Consider the following 20,791-nt stretch of genomic DNA (forward strand, 5'->3'; position numbering starts at 1 on the left):
TTTTCTGTCTAGCCCACCTCAGCTCCCCCCACTGGGAAGAGGCTGGAGCTGACCCCGTTGAAGGCTGCATGTGTGTTGTGTTTGTATTTTAAATAATATGAAGAGTTGGGAGGGACAACAGAAAAATAACCCATGCTTTATCAAGAGAGATTAATTCCAGTACATGAAGAGAATAGATAAGCAATAGAGACCAATAGAGACTGTTTCAAAGAACTCCATATATAGAATTCTTTTGCAAGTATATTGAGATGCAGGCATTTAACCATCGAAATAAACTTTTGTTAACCAACTTCCCAGAACTGGTAGCTAAAAATTAATCCTTTTGGAGAGACATATACAACAGCTTCATCTAGGATGTAGATTTCATCAAACGATCAATGCATTTCTGGAACAGTGACATAAATTACACTTTAAATATGCAGTGTTGTTTTCTTAGACCTGAAGAAGAGCTCTGTGTCAGCGCAAAAGCTTGTCTCTCTCATGAACAAATGTTGGTCCCATAAAAGAAATTACCTCACTCACCTTCAATATACAATAGTTTTCATGTCAATTATATTCAATATGGTATTAAATTCCCCTCCACCCAGGTAAAACAGAGGGTCTCAATACATATTATATTTTAACTTTCTTTCAATTGATGCTTTTAATAAACAATACAAATCTTCACTGTTGACAGATTGTGTACTGTGTACCACAGAGAATTAAAGGGATCTAAATTATCCAGTTTGTACTAACAAATCTGTTTGGTTAATGAGGTTATTTAATAAAGTTAAAATAGAAGATGTTATTAAGAAAGGGGGAAACTGCAAATAAAATAACATCTTTAGCTTTTGTATGACTCTTATGCATGTAGGACTAATGTTTCTGTCTAGAAATAAGCAAGTCTACTGAAATGAAAAGAGAGGAAAATAAAATTATCATATAATAAAGATAATAAAAATACTATTCACTTGTTGAATGCAATCTTAATTTACATAAAATTCTTCTTTCAGTCAGTTAAGATTGAATATTAAATGCTGTTTACTGTCTTCAATTAATCAGCAAACATTAAAGATAAAAAGAAAGAAATGTTTAACAGTTAGTAATTTGTTTCTGTCTCAAGCGAACTTCCTGTAAACTTTTCCCAGAATGCATTCTGGGGTGAAACCCTGGGCTCCTTTGAAGTCAATGGCATTTTGCCGTTGATTTTAATGGAGACAGGATTTCTGCCTCTGTATTTAGCCACAGAATGAAACAAGCTTAAATACTCATTTCTGGGCACTACAAGGAACCTCTTGTAATATAATTTTGTGTTCTGCACAGGATGGGTTCTCCCTCTTGCCAGCAGGATCCCTTGTTTTACTAGTGTCCTAAGAGGCTGACTTCAGTAGGCCTCTTATTGTTCTCTGTGTAATGTATAGTTACGGTAATATTTGTACATTCATAAATGGTCCTGTCAATGTGAGGATTCTCAAAGTGTTTTGCAAACTCTGGGCCATTTTTCCCAACAAATATGTATATCATACTGCAGTTAACATCAATATAACACGGGTTGGGTGTAGGTATCTAGGGGCAGACCTTGACTTCATGTATTATCCTTCAAAACAGCAGCATAGGTCCCAACTCCCTGGGTGTTCCGGGGCTGGAGCACCGACGGGAAAAAAATAGTGGGTGCTCAGCACCCACCAGCCACAGCAGTTCCCCGCCCGCGCTCATCAGCTGATTGGGGACTGCTGCCAAACAGCTGATTGGGGAGCGGTGACACTGCCAAACAGCTATTTGGCGGCTCAGAGAGGAGCTCAGGGGAAGGCAGAGATCAGTGGGTGGGCAGGAGCCTTGTGGGGGGTGGAGTGGGGGCAGGAAGAGGTGGAGCTAAGGTGGGGCCTTGGGGGAAGGGGTGGAGTGAGGGTGGGGCCTCAGGGTGAAGTGGGGTTTGAGCACCCCGGGAAAAAGGAAAAGTCAGCGCCTGTGACAGCAGCCATTTGACATCCTAAAATCTATTGCAATATTATACAACAGGCTTGGAAGTGATGAACATCTTTCCTGTTTGAAAGGATTTTTAGGTAAACAGAATGGATATTTTTTATACATCACCTTGGGGGAAAAGTAGAAAAATCTTCCCCAAAAGATGAGGTATTAAAATTTCCTGGCTGCCAAATTCCTATGCCTCTTTTTCTATATATCTATGTCAATTAATAATTATCTATCTATGTTTTGATTTTAGTCCAGAAAATAACTCTGAGATATGCTTTTGGGGGGCAAAGAAGGGAGGAGGGAAGTTAGAAGACTTTTCAGAAGTAAAAAAACAAGAAAGAGAGGGGAAAAAAACTTTTTTTCCCTGAAGCCCTTCAAAACATTTTTCCTGATTAACTTCAAATAATTAAAAAAAAATCTTTTTGGCTAGGGACTACGCATGAGAAATTTGAAGCAGAAAGTTAGAGGGATAAAGGGTGTCCAGATTGGTTTTATAATTGAAAGTATCTCACATCCTCACCTACTGAGTTACTGCTGTAGCACCATAGTAATATATATTTTTCAAGTGTCAAGGATTCCAGTTATGAGCTTAACTGAGCCTTAAATCCTTGTGGAAAGGAAAGACCTTTTAAAATACTTATTAAATGCTAATCTTAATCATATTCATCGTTATTAAAACTTGAAATAGGTTGAAATACTTACATTACGTGAAATGAAAGACTAGCGATGGATCTGAGACACTCTGAAGAAATGGGAGAATAATTGCCAAAGATTAAGAAAGCAGAAATGGCCAAACAAGAAAAGACCTCAAAATGTCCAGTTAGATTATTTTTCATTAGAATAAGCTTTTCTTTTAAAATTTTACAGTAATTTAATAATAATAAAAAAGAGTTTAAAAATGAATTGAGACTTAAGTGCAACAAAGTGGGAAGAAATATTTGAATTCTTGTATTTGGGGTTGTTACGGACGCTTCAAACTTTCCCATGCACACTGTTCAGGCCTTACTAGTTCTTCAGACTGTTGATTAGTCAATAAGACTTGGGGCAACATTATTTATTTATTTATTTATATAACGGTAGTACCTATGAGTCCTGGTCATGGGCCCAGAACTCTGTTGTGCTGGGTGCGGTACAAACACAGAACAAGAAAATAATCCCTGCCCCCAAAGAGTTTACAATCTAAGTCTGGTTAAAATAAAAGAAATGGTATTAAAATAGGTTACTTTAATTTCAAAATGTAAAGAGATGATCAAAACTCTGTATATGTGCGGTACCCTCCTTCCTGGTCTACACTACAAACTTATGTCGGTATAACTACATCACTCAGGGGTGTGGAAAATCCACATTCCTGAGCGACGCAGTTATACCGACCGAACTTGCAGTGTAGTCAGCGCTATGTCGACAGGAGGGCTTCTCCCATCGGCATAGCTAATGCCTCTCAGGGAGGTGGGGTACTTACGCTGACAGGAGAAGCTCTCCCATCAGAGTAGATAGCATCTTCACTAAGTGATGCAGCTACACCACTGCTGCAGTGCTGTAAGTGTAGACAAACCCTCCTGTATTTTGCTGCTTATGAGCTAAAAACTTACTGGGGAAGCACTTAGCGATGGCTGCGACACAAACTCCTTAGAGAAATAAAAAGCCATACCTATGAGCTTTTGGACAAAATGGACGTGCCATGGTATATACTGTAGTTTTTTAATTTGCTCAAGTGACTTGTGCTTCACTTTGGTAAACCTAGTCTGTATGGGAGGTTAGAATTTAATATTAAGAAGCTTAATATATTTATTGTACTTTTTTATTTTAGGAATGACATACCTTGACCATGCAGGCACAGCACTTTTCCCGCAGAGTCTTCTTAAGGAGTTTACTGATGATCTTAGTAGAAATATTTATGGTAAGTACCAAGCACCTTTCTCATTGTTTTCTGAGATTTAATCTAAATAGGCTAACATCATATGGACTTACATTCTTTATACTGCAGTGGTCACGTGACAAATATGATGGTCTTTGTCATAGTTTGGGACAACTGCACCTCCTCAACCATCACCTCTATTGGGTAGAGACACACGTCTCACTCCTTCCTGACCGTTTTTTTTTCCAGACTGCACAGTTCCCGCTCTACACTATGATATTCCCAGCAAGCCAGATCACCTAAACAGGCCAGCATCTCTGTTTTGCTTTCTCTTCAGGGGCTATGAACAGTGTAATTGCCACAGTTATAAGTTACCACATACCTCTTTATAAGCAAGCACATTTATTCTTAAGGTGAAAGCATTACAGAGAAAACATTAAAAACAATAAAAGAACATACATGTATGCTAAAAAGCTTGCCAGACATCACCCCAACTCCAACTTCAGGCTCTGGTAGGTGTCATTCCTTCAAAACCCACAACTGGGTTTTCCTTGTGGTCAGGAGTTCATAACGGTCTCAGATTCAGAACTAGAACCACCATGAATTGTTCAATCTTTTCTTTATATGGCTTGGGCCTTTGATCTTGGCCTCATGTAACAGGTGATCAGCAAACAGTGGCCTGCTCTTCCAGCTTCAAAAGGCTGGGTTTTGGCATAACCAGAGGTGTAGAATTCCCATTGACCTCCCCCTAGATATTCCTCAGACAAACTACTTCATACTTTTTGTTCTAAAAGTCCATTCTTGCCTGTCACTTTCTTCTGTATAGTCCTTTGAACCCACAGATCTCACATCTATCTCCCGACTTGAGAAGTGACATACAATCCAGGCTCACAATAATACATAAACCATTCATTTAATATAATGGACCCCAAAGATACTTACACTTAATTCAGTGAGGTCTTCCAAGGATATTGCAGGAAATTGCCACATCTGTCAGTCTTATCTTGACTTTGTTCCCAGCTCTGTCACTAGCTCACTAAGTAACCCTGAGAAAGGCACATAAACTCTCCAGGCCATCTTGTCCTGACGTGCTGAGGGGTCCTCTATACACAGTTTTTGCCTTGTTTCATGTGCAGGGGGAGGCAAGTCAGTCCTCTTTGTGGGTATCTCAGCAGGTTCAGGACTTGCATGGGAGGAATGGGCAGGAACTGGGCTGCCAGAAAGTGAGTAGCCTCATCTTGGGTGGACCCTTTGTTTCTGGTATGTGCTCCCTGCAGCTCTGAGCACATGATTGCTGGCTTAGGAACTAGCCATTACCCTTTAACCAAAAAGCCATATTCTTTAAGGCAAGGGACACACATCAACATATTTGTGGGGTGTAATGCTGAGGTCACCTGTGTGCAGGGCCCGATTTAGGGGCAGGCGACCAAGGTGACCGCCTGGGGTGCCGGGCTTGGGGGGTGCCAGGCTCAGGGTGCTGTTTTTGTTGTTAGCGACAAAAGGGAAAATAGAATGTTCAAAGTAAATGTTTCAGATATATGAATGTTTTGAATGAGAATAAAATAAAGCCTTTGGACTGCCGTGGCCACGGTTACGACAATGGCATAAACATTAAGGGAAGAAACGGTGGCATCCAGGCAAGGATCCTTGCACTGAATCCAAGAGTTTTCTTCCTGCCTTGTGGCTGCCACTCCCTCAACATGGCAGCATCATCTTCTTTAGATACAGTATCTCTCTTCGGAGTACTGCAAAGGATATACATCCTGTTTTCAGCATCAACTCTCAGGACTAAGATCCTCATGGATAATGTTACAAATCTGACTGTGAAGCTGCTAAGTGACACTTGCTGGGAGAGCTGCATTGAAAGCATAAGGCCAGTGAGTTACCAAGTGACTGAAGTTTACAATGCCCTAATGGAACTCGTGCAGGTGAGTAAAGTCGAGGCTGGAATCTGACATGAGGCGCAAAGCCTGGCAAACCAGATCACTGACTTCACATTTCTGATCTCAATTGTGGTTTGGCCTGATAGCCTGTTCCAAGTAAACATTGTAAGCAAAGCATTACAAACTCAGTTAATGGACATCACAACCACTACTACTTTGATGAGAAGGTGCCTTGATTTTGTTGTGGCCCACAGAGACAATGAATTTGAAGATGCCATTACTGCTGCCAAAGAAATGGTGGAAAACTTAGGAGTTGAGCCTGCCTTCAAGGAAACTCATATTCATCATCAGAAGAGACAGTTTGGTTACGAGAGCAGAGATGAGGTGATGGAAAGCTCGGAAGAAAAATTCAAGAGGGAGGTTTTTTTGCTCTCTTATTTTGCTCGAATATCCATCAACGAACGATTTGGTCAAATGAAGCACCACAAAAAGACCTGAATTTTTTTGTATGACGACCTTAATAAGCTGCTGACGGACAGGAAAACGCTCTTGAACAATTGTACAGAACTCCACTGGATGCTGACACATAGGGAATGTTCAGACGTCAATGATAAAGACCTGTATGTTGAATTGGACAACATCCATCACATTCTGCAATGTGGGAAGCACTCTCTATTCCAAGTTCTCCAATTCATTCATGAGATGAAGGATACTTTTCCTAATGTGTGGATAGCTTTGAGAATTCTTCTGATGCTGCTGGTCTCAGTCGTGAATGGTGAACGCACCTTTTCGAAGCTCAGGCTCATTAAAACATGTCTTCAATTGACGATGGCCAATGAGAGACAGACATCACTTGCTATTTTATCACTTGAAAGTGCAATTGGCCAGTCTTGGGATCTCTCTGACACTGTGCTTCAGTTCGTGAGGGCAAAGGGGAGAAAAGCGACCTTTTGAACTAAAGGACTAGGGTTAATATTCTAAGACTGTCACCTACTATAACACTATTTAATACTGGTCCACTCAATGTTGGTGCACAGTTCAATTTCTTGATGTTAGTATATTTCAGTTATTCTTAACATTAAAAAAATTCTATAAGTTTAGAGGAAATGAATTATTTTATTTGCTTATATTTGGCATGAATAAATACAAATTTATAGATCCTAGCGTGCAAATTTATCGTTTTCTATGACAGGGATAAATCATGCATGCAAACTGTGCATCAAAGTTGCAGAATGGGCTACAAATGTAATAAAAAAGAAGATATTCAAAAGTTTATCAAATGGAGGGAGAGCACTGAAGACATTCCTAGCCTGGGCTGCCATTTGGTCCAGGACTGGACCTGCCTGTGTGCCACAGATGGATTTTGGCTGGTGCTTATTTTGTATACAACTGCTTCCTCTCCTTCTCAATTGCCATGCCAGGGCAGCAGAGGACAGAATTTAGAATGCAGCTACGTTCCACTAAGACTTAGAAATAGTTCCTAGTGTAGAGGTTTTAGCTTGAAATGTGGACCAATGAGTGAGTATTATAATAGTATAAGTTGATTTGATCTTAGCAATGTGCTTTATTTCAGAATTTTTTATTCAAGTGCATATTAGTGATATTAAAATTAATGTTCTGTCACTATAGTCATTTTAAAGCCTAATATTTATAGTCTAATCTCAGCTATTTCAAATAACATTGAGCTGAAATCTGATATATAAATTACTGTTCCTGATGGAAATTTTAAAAATATTTCTGTTAAATTAGTGAGTCAGTCTAATGCTCATGCATGTGAAGTAACATCTTAAACCAGAACTTTATAGGATCTGCAGTGCTATGGAAGAATGAGCTAAATCCTAATATTTTTTTCCCCTTTTCATCAAAATTGTTACTTAAATTTCAATTACAGGGCCAATTTCTCTCCCCATTTACACCTGTGAACCTCATGTAGTGCTGCTGGGTGACACAGGTGTAAAGAAGAACAGTATTAAAAGACACTGATGTAAATAAGTAAGGGTAGACCTTGTTTGCAGATCTTAATTTTTGGTGATTATTCACAGCTCTAAAGGACCACAACTTGCTGAGAGCTTGTAAATTGAGCAGACTCAATTTGGAAATCACTGAGCTACAACAAATATGAGAGCCCATGGAACCTATTTTAGAGTCCATTTTCACAATGAAACTTCACTTTAAGATAGAACTGTATTATTCTGTTTAAGGTCTCTACTCTAATCCCTGCAACAGTAAGAAACCCAGTGATTTTAGAAACTATGTAAAATAGTTAAGACCATGCACTTTTACTGCAAAAATTATATGGATCTAACAATTTAACTTTTTAAATTTTATTTCTCAAATGTTTAGTCATTAGGTGAATGTAAGTGCTTATTAACATGAAAGAGTGATGTGCTTGCCTTGAGGTCCACATACTCTTTCTCATAGAGATCTACCACATTAACTTCAGTGAAAGCTTATTGCCTCTCTGTTATTTAATTTCTGAACAAACCCTGCCAGTTTGTTTTGAATTGTGTGAAGCTGGCTGATAATATTGCGATGGAGTGGATATCCACTAAGACCTGCAGTCAAACCACAAAAATTATTCCCATTTAAAACATAGGATAGATTAAACCCAGCTGACCAAAAATTAATTGGTTGTCACTTCAACATACCATACCTTTTAACCCTCCGTTATTGGCTTCTTAACTGGTGTGTGTGTGTGTGTATTTATTACACATGCATACTCTATAGCTTCCTTCTAGCGGAATAGTAGTCAGCTGTAATTTCCTTCTAATGGAACTCTCTTAATATTAGTAATTGATCTAATTGTATCTGCCAGCTGAAGTTTCAAGGTCTGTCATAATTGCTTTCTTCTGTTATATGTCTCTCCTCTTGACTAACTACTCTACGAAGCTTCAGGGCAGCACTGTGAAATATTCATTAAATCTCTTTTTGTCATCTTTTCACTGGCTTGGTCTAGTACTTTGATAAAGAAAAAAATATTAACAAAACTGATTAATGATTGTCTTCCATGTCTCTGTTGTCTCCTAGGCAACCCTCATAGTCAGAACATCAGCAGCAAGCTGACATACGACACTATTGAGCATGTCCGATACAGGTAGAATACTCTTTATTTTATTTTGCATTTTGGTTTCCAATGTACTGTTTGGATTATTCCTTGGAGTTAGCCGTTTTTGTGGATTTTTCGTTGCATGTGATAGTACATCTAATTTATAAATTCCATGAGACATTCGTCAGGCTCTTGTTGGAGGGATTAGGAGATCACCAATGCTTTTCCCCCCACTGTCAATATCACACCTGTATTTATGTAACTACATGATAATGGAGCCTGAGCCTGCAGTTGCATTAGGATGTAAGGGCTGAAACCTTAACCCCATTTTGGTCGTGATGATTAACAAGACGGTATGAGAGTGCAAGGTCATGGTTCAAATGCAGGAGGCATGCTAAAAATGACCTAATAGACTACAGGAATTCGTACGTTACTTTTACAGAAATTACTAAACTACTTTATATATATCTTAAAGTAGTTTTAGTTTTAAGGAGAACAAAGAATATTAAATGAAGACTGTGAGATACTGAGTGTAAGTGCTTTTTGTTCTGGTTTAGAGGGGGAGCTCAAACATAAGACCATCCCTGTCTCCAAATAATTCTGAGATACGTATGCTAAGAATTTTCTTTTAGCCATTAACTTACCAAAATTGAGGGAAGCTGGGATTAATTTAGCCAGTCATTGGTTTTAATTGTTGGCACTGGCAACTATAAAATTAAGGTATGTAGGTAACTAAGTATAAAAAACTTTCATAGTAGTATAACAGTATGCTCTGGGCCTTTGCCTTTAGTGCACTGTTTGCCCAAAGCACAGAGGTCTTGGCCCTTATTCTGTATAGCATCTTCCTTACAAACCATGGCGTATCCCAAAGCACTTTACAGAATTCAAATCCATAAAGCCATACCACTGTGATGTTTGAAAGTGTTCTAATTCTGAATCAACAAAATCTGCAATTTATCCTTTTCCTCTTTGATCTCATAATGGAGATTTACAAAAGTATAAGTGTGACAAGACCTGTTCTGAAGAGATTGCAGTCCATGACCCAAATCCTGCTTTCATTACTTTCTGAAAATGTAGTCTTTGCTTATACCTGCCACAGCGTCTGTCCAATGGGATGCAGGATTACCATCTATTAAATTAGGGCCAACATGAAGTAATTTAGGCTTGGTCTACACTCACCCCCCCAAATCGAACTAAGGTACGCAACTTCAGCTACGTGAATAACGTAGCTGAAGTTCGAAGTACCTTAGTTCGATCTTACCTCAGTCCACACGCGGCAGGCAGGCTCCCCCGTCGACTCCGCGGTACTCCTCTCGTCTAGCTGGAGTACCGCAGTCGACGGCGAGCACTTCCTGGTTCTACTTATCGCGTCCAGACAAGACGCGATAAGTCAAACCCAGAACTTCGATTGCCAGCCGCCGAACTAGCGGCTGGGTGTAGACATACCCTTAGACTAGTTATGTGAGTGACGATTATTCACAGGAGTAAGGGTTCCATATCAGGCCCATAGATTGCAACGCCCATAACACTGTCCAGTCCCTGTAGTAAGAAACAGAATTTTATTACAGATTATGGGCTTCCATGGGGACTAATTTCCACAACAATTGCTAATTCACATCTAGTTTTCCTAGCACTGATTCTGTGAGGCACATTCAGTTCCGCTACACATTTGTGTGTGAAGCAGTCTCTCTAACATGTTCAGCTCAGATCTGTAGCTGCTGACTTATAAAGAATCATTTCACAATTAAACAGTTAGGGCTAGATTGTGATTCCCTTACATATGCTGTAGTAGTACCTTACGTGGCAAGAAGTCTCATTGACTTCAGTGGGATTACTCAAACTGTAAGGTACTGTTCAACATAGGTGAGGGTAACAGGCTAACCCTTAGTAACTGTTTTATTTTAAGACCATTTTTGAAATAGCCAGTGCACTATCTAGAGTCATGGCTTCATAATCATATTGTATATGGGGGGGGGAGGGGGAGAGTGATGGTATCTTAAAGTTCTGCTAATATTTGGGGGGAGTGGGCAGATTGCTTCAAATTTCCATATGTCTGTTATATATTCTACCATAATTTTACTTTCCACTGATTAATAGAGGATTATATAATCCACTCTTTCATGTTCCTTTTTAACTGATCTCCTCTCATGCAAGCATACCTGAAGATGTACTTTACTATAGTTTCTAGAAATATTTTAGTGCTCCATTATTATTATTTTATTTTATTATTATAGGGTAAGAAAGAATGACTTTCAAATTAATGCTTGTATGGATTTCTCTAAAAGAAACTAGCATTTTCAGCTAGATTTATTTTGGACCTGGATTTGGAAGAGTATAATGATTTTGTGTGTGTGCAAAGAACAGCAGGAAAGAAGTTTAAAAGCATCTTAGTAAAAACAGGCAGTGCCCTTCTTCCCCAACACAGACATGTACTGTACTACACCGAATAGGCTTTGTCAGCCAGTTAGACTGTTAGAAAGTTGATCGTTATTTCTCAATAAAAGTTTGAAAAGCACAATCATCAAAACAGTTTATTCATAAAGGTTCAGGAAAAAAGAGTCCAATAAAAGAACCCTCCGTAAATCAGCTATCAAAAAAGCAATAAAAATATAGTTTAAAAAATCTGTACTTTCATGACATTGCTTGTTTTTGATTAGTTGCAATGTGACAAGATGAGGAGGCAGGCAGCTCTATTCTGCATCACAGTCACCATCTTTGATTTCCTCAGTAGAGGAAAAAAATCCAGCTGGCAGATTTAGATGTTTTAAAATGCTTGTTTGCTTTTAAATCTGCTGTTTGAGCAGAAACTCTGCTTAGAGAAGGGCTTTTAGAAAAGTTCGCAATATTCTAACATAACCAGAATGGGGCAGCCATTTTAGATGTTTTTTTTCTCTCTGACAGAGGATCCAAGCAAGTATGTTAAAACAGAAATTAAGCGTTTACGTTTTACGTTAATGGGATATATGTTTTGCTCCAATAACACACAAATTGTTCCATAATACAGAACTATATGACTTGATCGCTCCTCAAACTTTGTCAGCTACAGGACATTCTTGGAGTATAGACTTGCATTCTATTAACATTAGTGCTTAAATATTGGAAGCTGTAGAATATTTTTGAATTTACAAAATTTCAACACATTTTTCACAAAAATTGCTTGCTGTTTTTCAACCAGGTCTATTAAATAAAACAGAGTAAAAATAATAATGATTCATTCTTTATAACAGCATCAACATTTGTCTTGGATACCTTTTCCCTGCTTGAAAATGTTTATCTATTGATAAATCTATTAAATATTAAGTATACTCTATATACTAAGTGACAATATTGCAAACAGACACCTAGCTAATGATTCTACTATGTTTATCTCATGACAGTCTTAAATAAATGCTAAAAGTTCCTTAGTGTACTTAACTGATGTCTTGTGCATTGGAAGCATGCTCCTTTCTGTTGTTCATCCATGATATGGAAATACCATCACTCCAGTTTCTTTCATGAAGGCTAAAGAGTATGACTGTAATTCACACCTCTGGTGCTGTATAAATAATACCCGAGTTTGCAAGTTCAACAGTTGTTACATTGTTTTTAGTTAGTTGTTTTGTTTCTCATACAGGCATTTTAAAATATTTGCTTTCTGAATATTTTAAAACAGTTGCTCTTTCAGATCTTGAACTTGCGATCTCAGACGTTGCATCACTGTTCTCTAGCCATTAAATCAGACAACTGCATGAGAGGATGTTATTCTTTTTCTATATCTATGTAATGTATTAAAATATAGGGTCAAATCATCAGCTGATGTAAGTTGACATATCACCAGTGAATTCAATTGAACTAGGATAGTTTATGCCATCAAGGGCCTCGCTGTAAATTAAAAAAACAAACACAAGAATCTAAATATGAAAAAAATCAAGAAATTCCCCAGCAAAGGTTTCAACACCAAACTTGGATCTCATCCAAGACAATAAATAGTACAGAATGGAGTGGGATCCAGAGAATGATTCTGCTCTGATTGAAGTCAATGGGATTTTTGCCATTGAGATAAAGGGGAACAAGTTTGGGTCCAGAACTAGACCAATATACTTTTCATGACGGCTGCTCTCAGGATATGCTGAAAAGAACTCAGTAACTTTTTTTATATGTCTACAGAAACTACAGGAGAAGAATAATCTCTCTTGCCTGGGAATACTAATTGAAAATGTGAAAGAGGAGTAAAATTAATGTAAATGGCTAAATTTAGTTATTACTTATGAAAATGGTTGTGCCTCTGTAGCAATATATACAGTTAAGTATTATTGGATTTTGCCAAGAAAATAGTCTTACATATTTTTTGAATAATTTCTCCATAGTGTATTTCAATAAACCATTTAGCAACATGCAGAGCTTTAGTTTGCTACCCTGTACGGACAGCATACACTATTTATCAAATAAAAGTTGGTGAGTTTCAAAGCCAGATTTATTTTTAAAAATAGTTATTGTGGGTTCTGGAATATGATACACAAGATCAGAAATCTTTCTCTACCATAGTTCTCCAGTGCTAAGCAATCTGTGTCAGAAAACAGCAATGTTGGAATGGTTACATACATGGAAATTGCTTGACCTTTCATACACAGTAAGAAACAGCAAATACAGTATCTTCTTAGTATTGATTTGTCCTTTCTAAAGGTCACTAACTGGAGACTGTATGGATGAGTGAAATCTAAGCACCACATTCTGCCCTTCCTAATGGTGCACACTTGCGTGGAAACCTTGTTTAAAAATCAGGGTGACTCAATTCTTTTACAATACTGGGTTTATAAAATCTTTCTTTTGCAAGTGCTGCTTCCTTCGGTCCACCTGGCCATACTGAAGTAACAGCACTTCTATTATTCAGTAAGGAGAAATGCTACATGTTTAAAGAGCTAAGGGTTCCATACTACTCAGTGAGTTAGGAGAGTGGAAACACCTGAAGTTCCCTGAAATTCTTCCATCTGGAGGGGTTTTCTTCCTTACCCCAGCCCTGCTGAACCAGCCACTTGCAAGCTTTGCACATTTAAAGTGGTGCATATTCAACTCAACATTAATGTCAAAAGTCAAGCCAATAGAAGCTGTATTCAGTATGATGTTTGTCAGTAAGGTACATTTTGATGTCCTTAGCAATACAGGATAATTAAGAGAAAAAGAACAGTTTTGGGGGTGAGGGACTCATTTTTGTGCAGAGTTTAAATATCAAATATCAGTCTTGCACAGGCATGCACAGAAGTGATCTCAAGTGTACATGGAGATGTCTTATGCACTGTTGTCATAGCTGTGTTGGTCCCAGGATAGTAGAGGGACAAGGTGGATGAGGTAATATCTTTCATTGGACCAACTTCTGTTGCTGAGAGAGACAAGCTTTCGAGCTTACACAGAGCTCTTCTTCAGGTCTGGGAAATGTAGCATGCACATAGGAGAGTGGAAAAAGCCGTTGTGCCCATATAGACTGACCCCGGGACCACTGGCCTGAATTCATGTTCCATAACGCATTGAGTGACAACAAAATGGTAAGGTAAACCATTCTGTTCAACAAAGCCACACTTTCAATTTTCCCTCCACAACAAGCAGCCTTTCACCTATTTGCTGAAACATATTTTTTCTAAATACTAAAGAGGAATTCCCATGGGAGTTAGGCGCCTAAATACTTTTGAGGATTTGGGCCTCAGTTTTGTAAACACTTGTCTCTGTGATTCATTTCTTTGGGGACTGCTCATCGTTGCGAATACGGAACTGGCTAGTAAAAGTTTGCAGGCAGGCCAATAGGTATCATTCTACAGGAATAAATTGGCAGACCAACCCATTATGCTTGGAATTACATTCACTTGCAACGTAAGAGCCAGTGAAACACCTCTTTATTCCACTTTGTTAGCTCAGCTCCTGGACTTTCATCTCTGTGGTGATAAATGCATTAACTGTTTACTTGATAAGTAGGAGCTTTAGGAAGTAATGTGTTAATGTTCTCTTTTATTCATCTGCTAGCAAGCTTTATGGCATCTGCACTCCCTATAAAGAGAATGCGATAAACAACATCTAAACATTCATAATGTTTCTGTCTTGGCATGCTAAGAAATCCCAGTTATATAATCTGAAATGCTAAATGTTATTTAAAAAAATAAGCAGTGAAATATGTAAAATATTATAAAATCTGGAGTCTGCACCTGATAACGTTTTGCAACACACACAGGGTCAATTTTTTAATGGCTTTATTCAGACAAATCTCCAATTGATCATAACCAGAGATTTGCTTACATAAGGCGTACAGGATTGCGCTCTCTCTCTATATTTATATGTGTGTGTGTGTGTGTATTTTTATATATATGTGCCCATGAATCTGAATGTAAGGACCCACCAGGAAGTAATTGTGACCACCATTATACTTCCTCTGAGGCTTATATGTGAGAAGACTGGGTGAAGCATGTAATTCAGTATTGGGGAAAAATCTTAATTTGGAATTTTGAGTTTGATTCCCTCTATGATGGATTTGGAGGTACCTTGATAATTTATGAATGCTGTATGTTGACCTGGGTAGTGGGAGGTTTACTGTATGAATATAATGGTTTTGTTTAATATGTGCTGTTGGGGGACAATGAGCAGGAAGGAACAGAATGCTTCAAGATGCCTCCGCAAACACTTAAGAGACCATGATTCGCTTTGATTTTACCTCTTGCTCCAGCCAAACTAAAAACTGGTTTTGACCAAAAAGGCCAAGGCCAGGGAATGCAGAAGAGGAGAACGTTGATAGTTTAAAGAGGGAGTCTCTTTCAAGAGTGGGGCAGTTGTTTAGGGGAAATCTAGTGAGATGCAGAGTTCCTGCTGGGGAGTATATGAAGAAGTTAGGCCTGCCTAAATTACCAGTCAGGATGGTAATCCTTTAGGGAAAATAGACTTGTGTAGGCTGTTGTGTTAAAATCTTTTTTTTTTCTAAAAGCTTTGTTCCTACTGCACAATAAACAATAACTTAAGAAGGTGGTTTGGGGTCACTGTATACACCACTGGTCACAGATTGCCACAGGGAAGAATCGCGGGTGCTCAAACCCAGGCAGCCCTGTTTGGTAAGCATGGTTGATACATAAGGTACTGTAGCCCGGGGCCAGGTTTAGGAGTGGGAGTATTGTGGGATTGATAAAAGTATGAGGTCTGACACCTAAAGGGGCGCGCTCTAAGAGACCAGAAAGGGGACAGAGGTGCAGTTATAACACATTCTGCCTTTTCTGGAATCCAGACTGCAACAATCAAGCCAGATTGACACCCCCTCTGATGAAGGAACAGCCTCTGTGGCAGTGAAGTCAAGCTTTACCTGGACGGATCCCTAAATTGTTCCCTAAAGCAAAGTAAATGTTATTTAACTCAGGTTCTGAATGAGAAAGATGGCCCTGTGACCTTCAGTTTTTCTGCTGCATTTAGAAGAAAAGCCACAAATTTTCTGCCATAATATTGCTGGGCCAAAGTAGCAACAGAGTTTAAAAACTATACAGACCAGGGAAGACCGAGAGAGAATTAATTGAGAAACACAGAAGTTACAATTCAGGTGATTAAAATTGTGCAACAGAGAAAAACAAATACATTTCGTAGGCTCAGAAGAATGGATAAGTGTTGGTGACGGATAAAGGTAAGACAAAAATTGGCAGTGGTAAACTAATTGGGGATGAGGTGAGAAACGGAGAGCCCAGTGATGTGCAGGGATCATTGGCTGCCAATTTTCAGCTAAGCCAGATCAGAAGAATCATGCCAGTCTGGGTAATGCTGTTGAAGATACAGTAACAAAAGGGGTGCTATTGACTGCATAAAAAACAGGTTTGATTGAACATCTAACTTGATTGACGTGCTCTGGATTCCAGAAAAGGCAGCATGTGTTATAAAAGCAAAGGGGAACGACACAGGGACATCTCAGATAACTGAAGGAAAGCCGAGGCACAATATAGGTTAGAAGATCTTTGGTTCAAAGATCAGATAAGTTTGTATAGTCCAGAATGGATTGTAGCACACGTTTTACTGAATTGGTTATATGCTTTTGGCGGGAGGGCCTGGGGCAGAATCCTTAGAACTTGCTGGAAGCCAAAGCATTTGCTTTTCTTTGCAGAATGCTTTTGTTTTAGAGTTTCATACCAGAATGATGTTGAACTGATGATCCGTAAACTGGCTGAGATTGATTTGAGCGCCAAACTGAGCAAAAAGAGAGAACATGCACAGACAGATGTTACTCCTACATCTTCTTGAAAGGAAAAATCATTTGATTGATCTGATTCTCTGTCGTACAGAGCAACTAGTTCTTTAGAGTAAAATGCATTGGCTTTCATGTGTGGCTTGAAAATGCACAGCAAATGTGTCAGTAAAAACTTCATGGAACTTTGCAGATTGTTGCCAGTCATATAGAATTTTCTTTTGACTTAAGAAAAACCGCTCCTTTTCATTATGCCCAATCAATCTGGAAGAAATTCTGACTTTTATCCCTCTACACAGTTCAGTGATTCAAGTTTCTGATCTGCTTTAAGGATACTGTTTCTTGTGTTATGATTGCTGCAAGTAATGAGAAGGAAGAATTCCTTCAAGAAGCAATCTGAGCCATGATAGGATGTAGGAGCATGAAAGATGTGTAAAGAGTTGGGCAACATCTGTGCACGTAACTCCTTCCTTTTTTGTGAGGGTTAATAACCAGCTAAGAATTAATGTTTCGATGTCTAATTTGCTAATGTACCTAGATTTTATTTGTTTGTTTGGTATTTTTCAGAGCAGGAGGAAAATGCATTGGTCTTATGTGAGATTCTCCAGCTGAGTAACATGTTTCTCATATTTAGAATTTGTTTGGTGCTTTTTAAAAGGTAAGCAAGCCCATTTCAGAGACTAAGACATGCACATCATGAAATCTTTATGAAGACTCCTGCTTGGAATCCGTTCAGTGTTCACATCCAACAGTGTCTAGCTTAACACTGCCATTTTTCAGCCATCCTGCTATTATCTCTCTGTATTTAATTTCCTTTGCCTTTTTAAAGTGATTTAGCTTTCTCTGATGTTCATTCATTTTGAAGTTTATAAAGTCATCTCTGTGGATTTACATTGAAATTTTGCCTGAATGCACATAAATCAGTGCCCATAATGTGGTAGGAAAGATTCTAGACCCTTAAGCCACCAAACGTCCACTGAGAAACACCCATATTCTAGCTGCTTAAAAAACCTGGCACTATAAATGTGCACTCTATTTGCTTATGGGTTTTGGACTATATTAAGATTTATAACAGCATTGTTTAGCAATGCACAACAGTGTCTCGTCCATCCTCCCTGTGCAAGGAAAAGGCCTGGGTAGAGACCGTCGAATCGTGGAAGTCAATGAATGGCTACGCAGGTGGTGTCGGAGAGAAGGCTTTGGATTCTTCGACCATGGGATGGTGTTCCAAGAAGGAGGAGTGCTAGGCAGAGACGGGCTCCACCTAACGAAGAGAGGGAAGAGCATCTTCGCCAGCAGGCTGGCTAACCTAGTGAGGAGGGCTTTAAACTAGGTTCACCGGGGGAAGGAGACCAAAGCCCTGAGGTAAGTGGGGAAATGGGATCCTGGGAGGAAGCACAAGCAGGAGAGCGCAAGAGGGGAGGATTCCTGTCTCATGCTGAGAAAGAGGGACGATCGATGAGTTATCTTAAGTGCCTATACACAAATGCAAGAAGCCTGGGAAACAAGCAGGGAGAACTGGAAGTCCTGGCACAATCAGGGAACTATGATGCGATTGGAATAACAGAGACTTGGTGGGATAACTCACATGACTGGAGTACTGTCATGGATGGATATAAACTGTTCAGGAAGGACAGGCAGGGCAGAAAAGGTGGGGGAGTTGCGTTGTATGTAAGAGAGGAGTATGACTGCTCAGAGCTCCGGTATGAAACTGCAGAAAAACCTGAGAGTCTCTGGATAAAGTTGAGAAGTGTGAGCAACAAGGGTGATGTCGTGGTTGGAGTCTGCTATAGACCACCAGACCAGGGGGATGAGGTGGATGAGGCTTTCTTCTGGCAACTAGCAGAAGTTGCTAGATCGCAGGCCCTGGTTCTCATGGGAGACTTTAATCACCCTGATATCTGCTGGGAGAGCAATACAGCGGTGCACAGACAATCCAGGAAGTTTTTGGAAAGTGTAGGGGACAATTTCCTGGTGCAAGTGCTGGAGGAACCAACTAGGGGCAGAGCTTTTCTTGACCTGCTGCTCACAAACAGGGAAGAATTAGTAGGGGAAGCAAAAGTGGATGGGAACCTGGGAGGCAGTGACCATGAGATGGTCGAGTTCAGGATCCTGACACAAGGAAGAAAGGAGAGCAGCAGAATACGGACCCTGGACTTCAGAAAAGCAGACTTTGACTCCCTCAGGGAACAGATGGGCAGGATCCCCTGGGAGAATAACATGAAGGGCAAAGGGGTCCAGGAGAGCTGGCTGTATTTTAAAGAATCCTTATTGCGGTTGCAGGAACAAACCATCCCGATGTGTAGAAAGAATAGTAAATATGGCAGGCGACCAGCTTGGCTAAACAGTGAAATCCTTGCTGAACTTAAAGGCAAAAAAGAAGCTTACAAGAAGTGGAAGATTGGACAAATGACCAGGGAGGAGTATAAAACTATTGCTCAGGCATGCAGGAATGAAATCAGGAAGGCCAAATCACACTTGGAGTTGCAGCTAGCAAGAGATGTTAAGAGTAACAAGAAAGGTTTCTTCAGGTATGTTAGCAACAAGAAGAAAGTCAAGGAAAGTGTGGGCCCCTTACTGAATGTGGGAGGCAACCTAGTGACCGAGGATGTGGAAAAAGCTAATGTACTCAATGCTTTTTTTGCCTCTGTCTTCACGAACAAGGTCAGCTCCCAGACTGCTGCACTGGGCAGCACAATATGGGGAGAAGGTGACCAGCCCTATGTGGAGAAAGAAGTGGTTCGGGACTATTTAGAAAAACTGGATGTGCACAAGTCCATGGGGCCGGATGCGCTGCATCCGAGGGTGCTAAAGGAGTTGGCGGATGAGATTGCAGAGCCATTAGCCATTATTTTTGAAAACTCATGGCGATCGGGGGAGGTCCCGGATGACTGGAAAAAGGCTAATGTAGTGCCCATCTTTAAAAAAGGGAAGAAGGAGGATCCGGGGAACTACAGGCCAGTCAGCCTCACCTCAGTCCCTGGAAAAATCATGGAACAGGTCCTCAAGGAATCAATTATGAAACACTTAGAGGAGAGGAAAGTGATCAGGAACAGTCAGCATGGATTCACCAAAGGGAAGTCGTGCCTGACTAACCTAATTGCCTTCTTTGATGAGATAACTGGCTCTGTGGATGAGGGGAAAGCAGTGGATGTGTTATTCCTTGACTTTAGCAAAGCTTTTGATACAGTCTCCCACAGTATTCTTGCCGCCAAGTTAAAGAAATATGGGCTGGATGAATGGACTGTAAGGTGGATAGAAAGCTGGCTAGATCGTCGGGCTCAACGGGTAGTGATCAATGGCTCCATGTCTAGTTGGCAGCCGGTTTCAAGCGGAGTGCCCCAAGGGTCGGTCCTGGGGCCAGTTTTGTTTAATATCTTTATTAATGATCTGGAGGATGGTGTGGACTGCACTCTCAGCAAGTTTGCAGATGACACTAAACTAGGAGGCGTGGTAGATACACTAGAGGGTAGGGATCGGATACAGAGGGACCTAGACAAATTAGAGGATTGGGCCAAAAAAAACCTGATGAGGTTCAACAAGGATAAGTGCAGAGTCCTGCACTTAGGACGGAAGAATCCCATGCACTGCTACAGACTAGGGACCGAATGGCTAGGTAGCAGTTCTGCAGAAAAGGACCTAGGGGTCACAGTGGACGAGAAGCTGGATATGAGTCAACAGTGTGCTCTTGTTGCCAAGAAGGCTAACGGCATTTTGGGCTGTATAAGTAGGGGCATTGCCAGCAGATCGAGGAACGTGATCGTTCCCCTTTATTCGACATTGGTGAGGCCTCATCTGGAATACTGTGTCCAATTTTGGGCCCCACACTACAAGAAGGATGTGGAAAAATTGGAAAGAGTCCAGTGGAGGGCAACAAAAAT

At 39.9% G+C, this 20,791-nt stretch overlaps 1 protein-coding gene across 1 annotated transcript in view; it reads left to right on the forward strand.

Annotated features, from left to right (window-relative positions):
- MOCOS (molybdenum cofactor sulfurase) overlaps nt 1–20,791 on the forward strand; it is a 386,193-nt gene that overhangs the window by 42,900 nt on the left and 322,502 nt on the right. The window contains exons 2-3 of the mRNA XM_065397684.1: nt 3,761–3,850; nt 8,719–8,785. Of these exons, the coding sequence (XP_065253756.1) occupies nt 3,761–3,850; nt 8,719–8,785 (157 nt within the window). The remainder of the gene's footprint in view (nt 1–3,760; nt 3,851–8,718; nt 8,786–20,791) is intronic.

This window comes from Emys orbicularis, chromosome 2 (assembly GCF_028017835.1).
Source record: "Emys orbicularis isolate rEmyOrb1 chromosome 2, rEmyOrb1.hap1, whole genome shotgun sequence".
Lineage (NCBI taxonomy): Eukaryota > Metazoa > Chordata > Testudines > Emydidae > Emys > Emys orbicularis.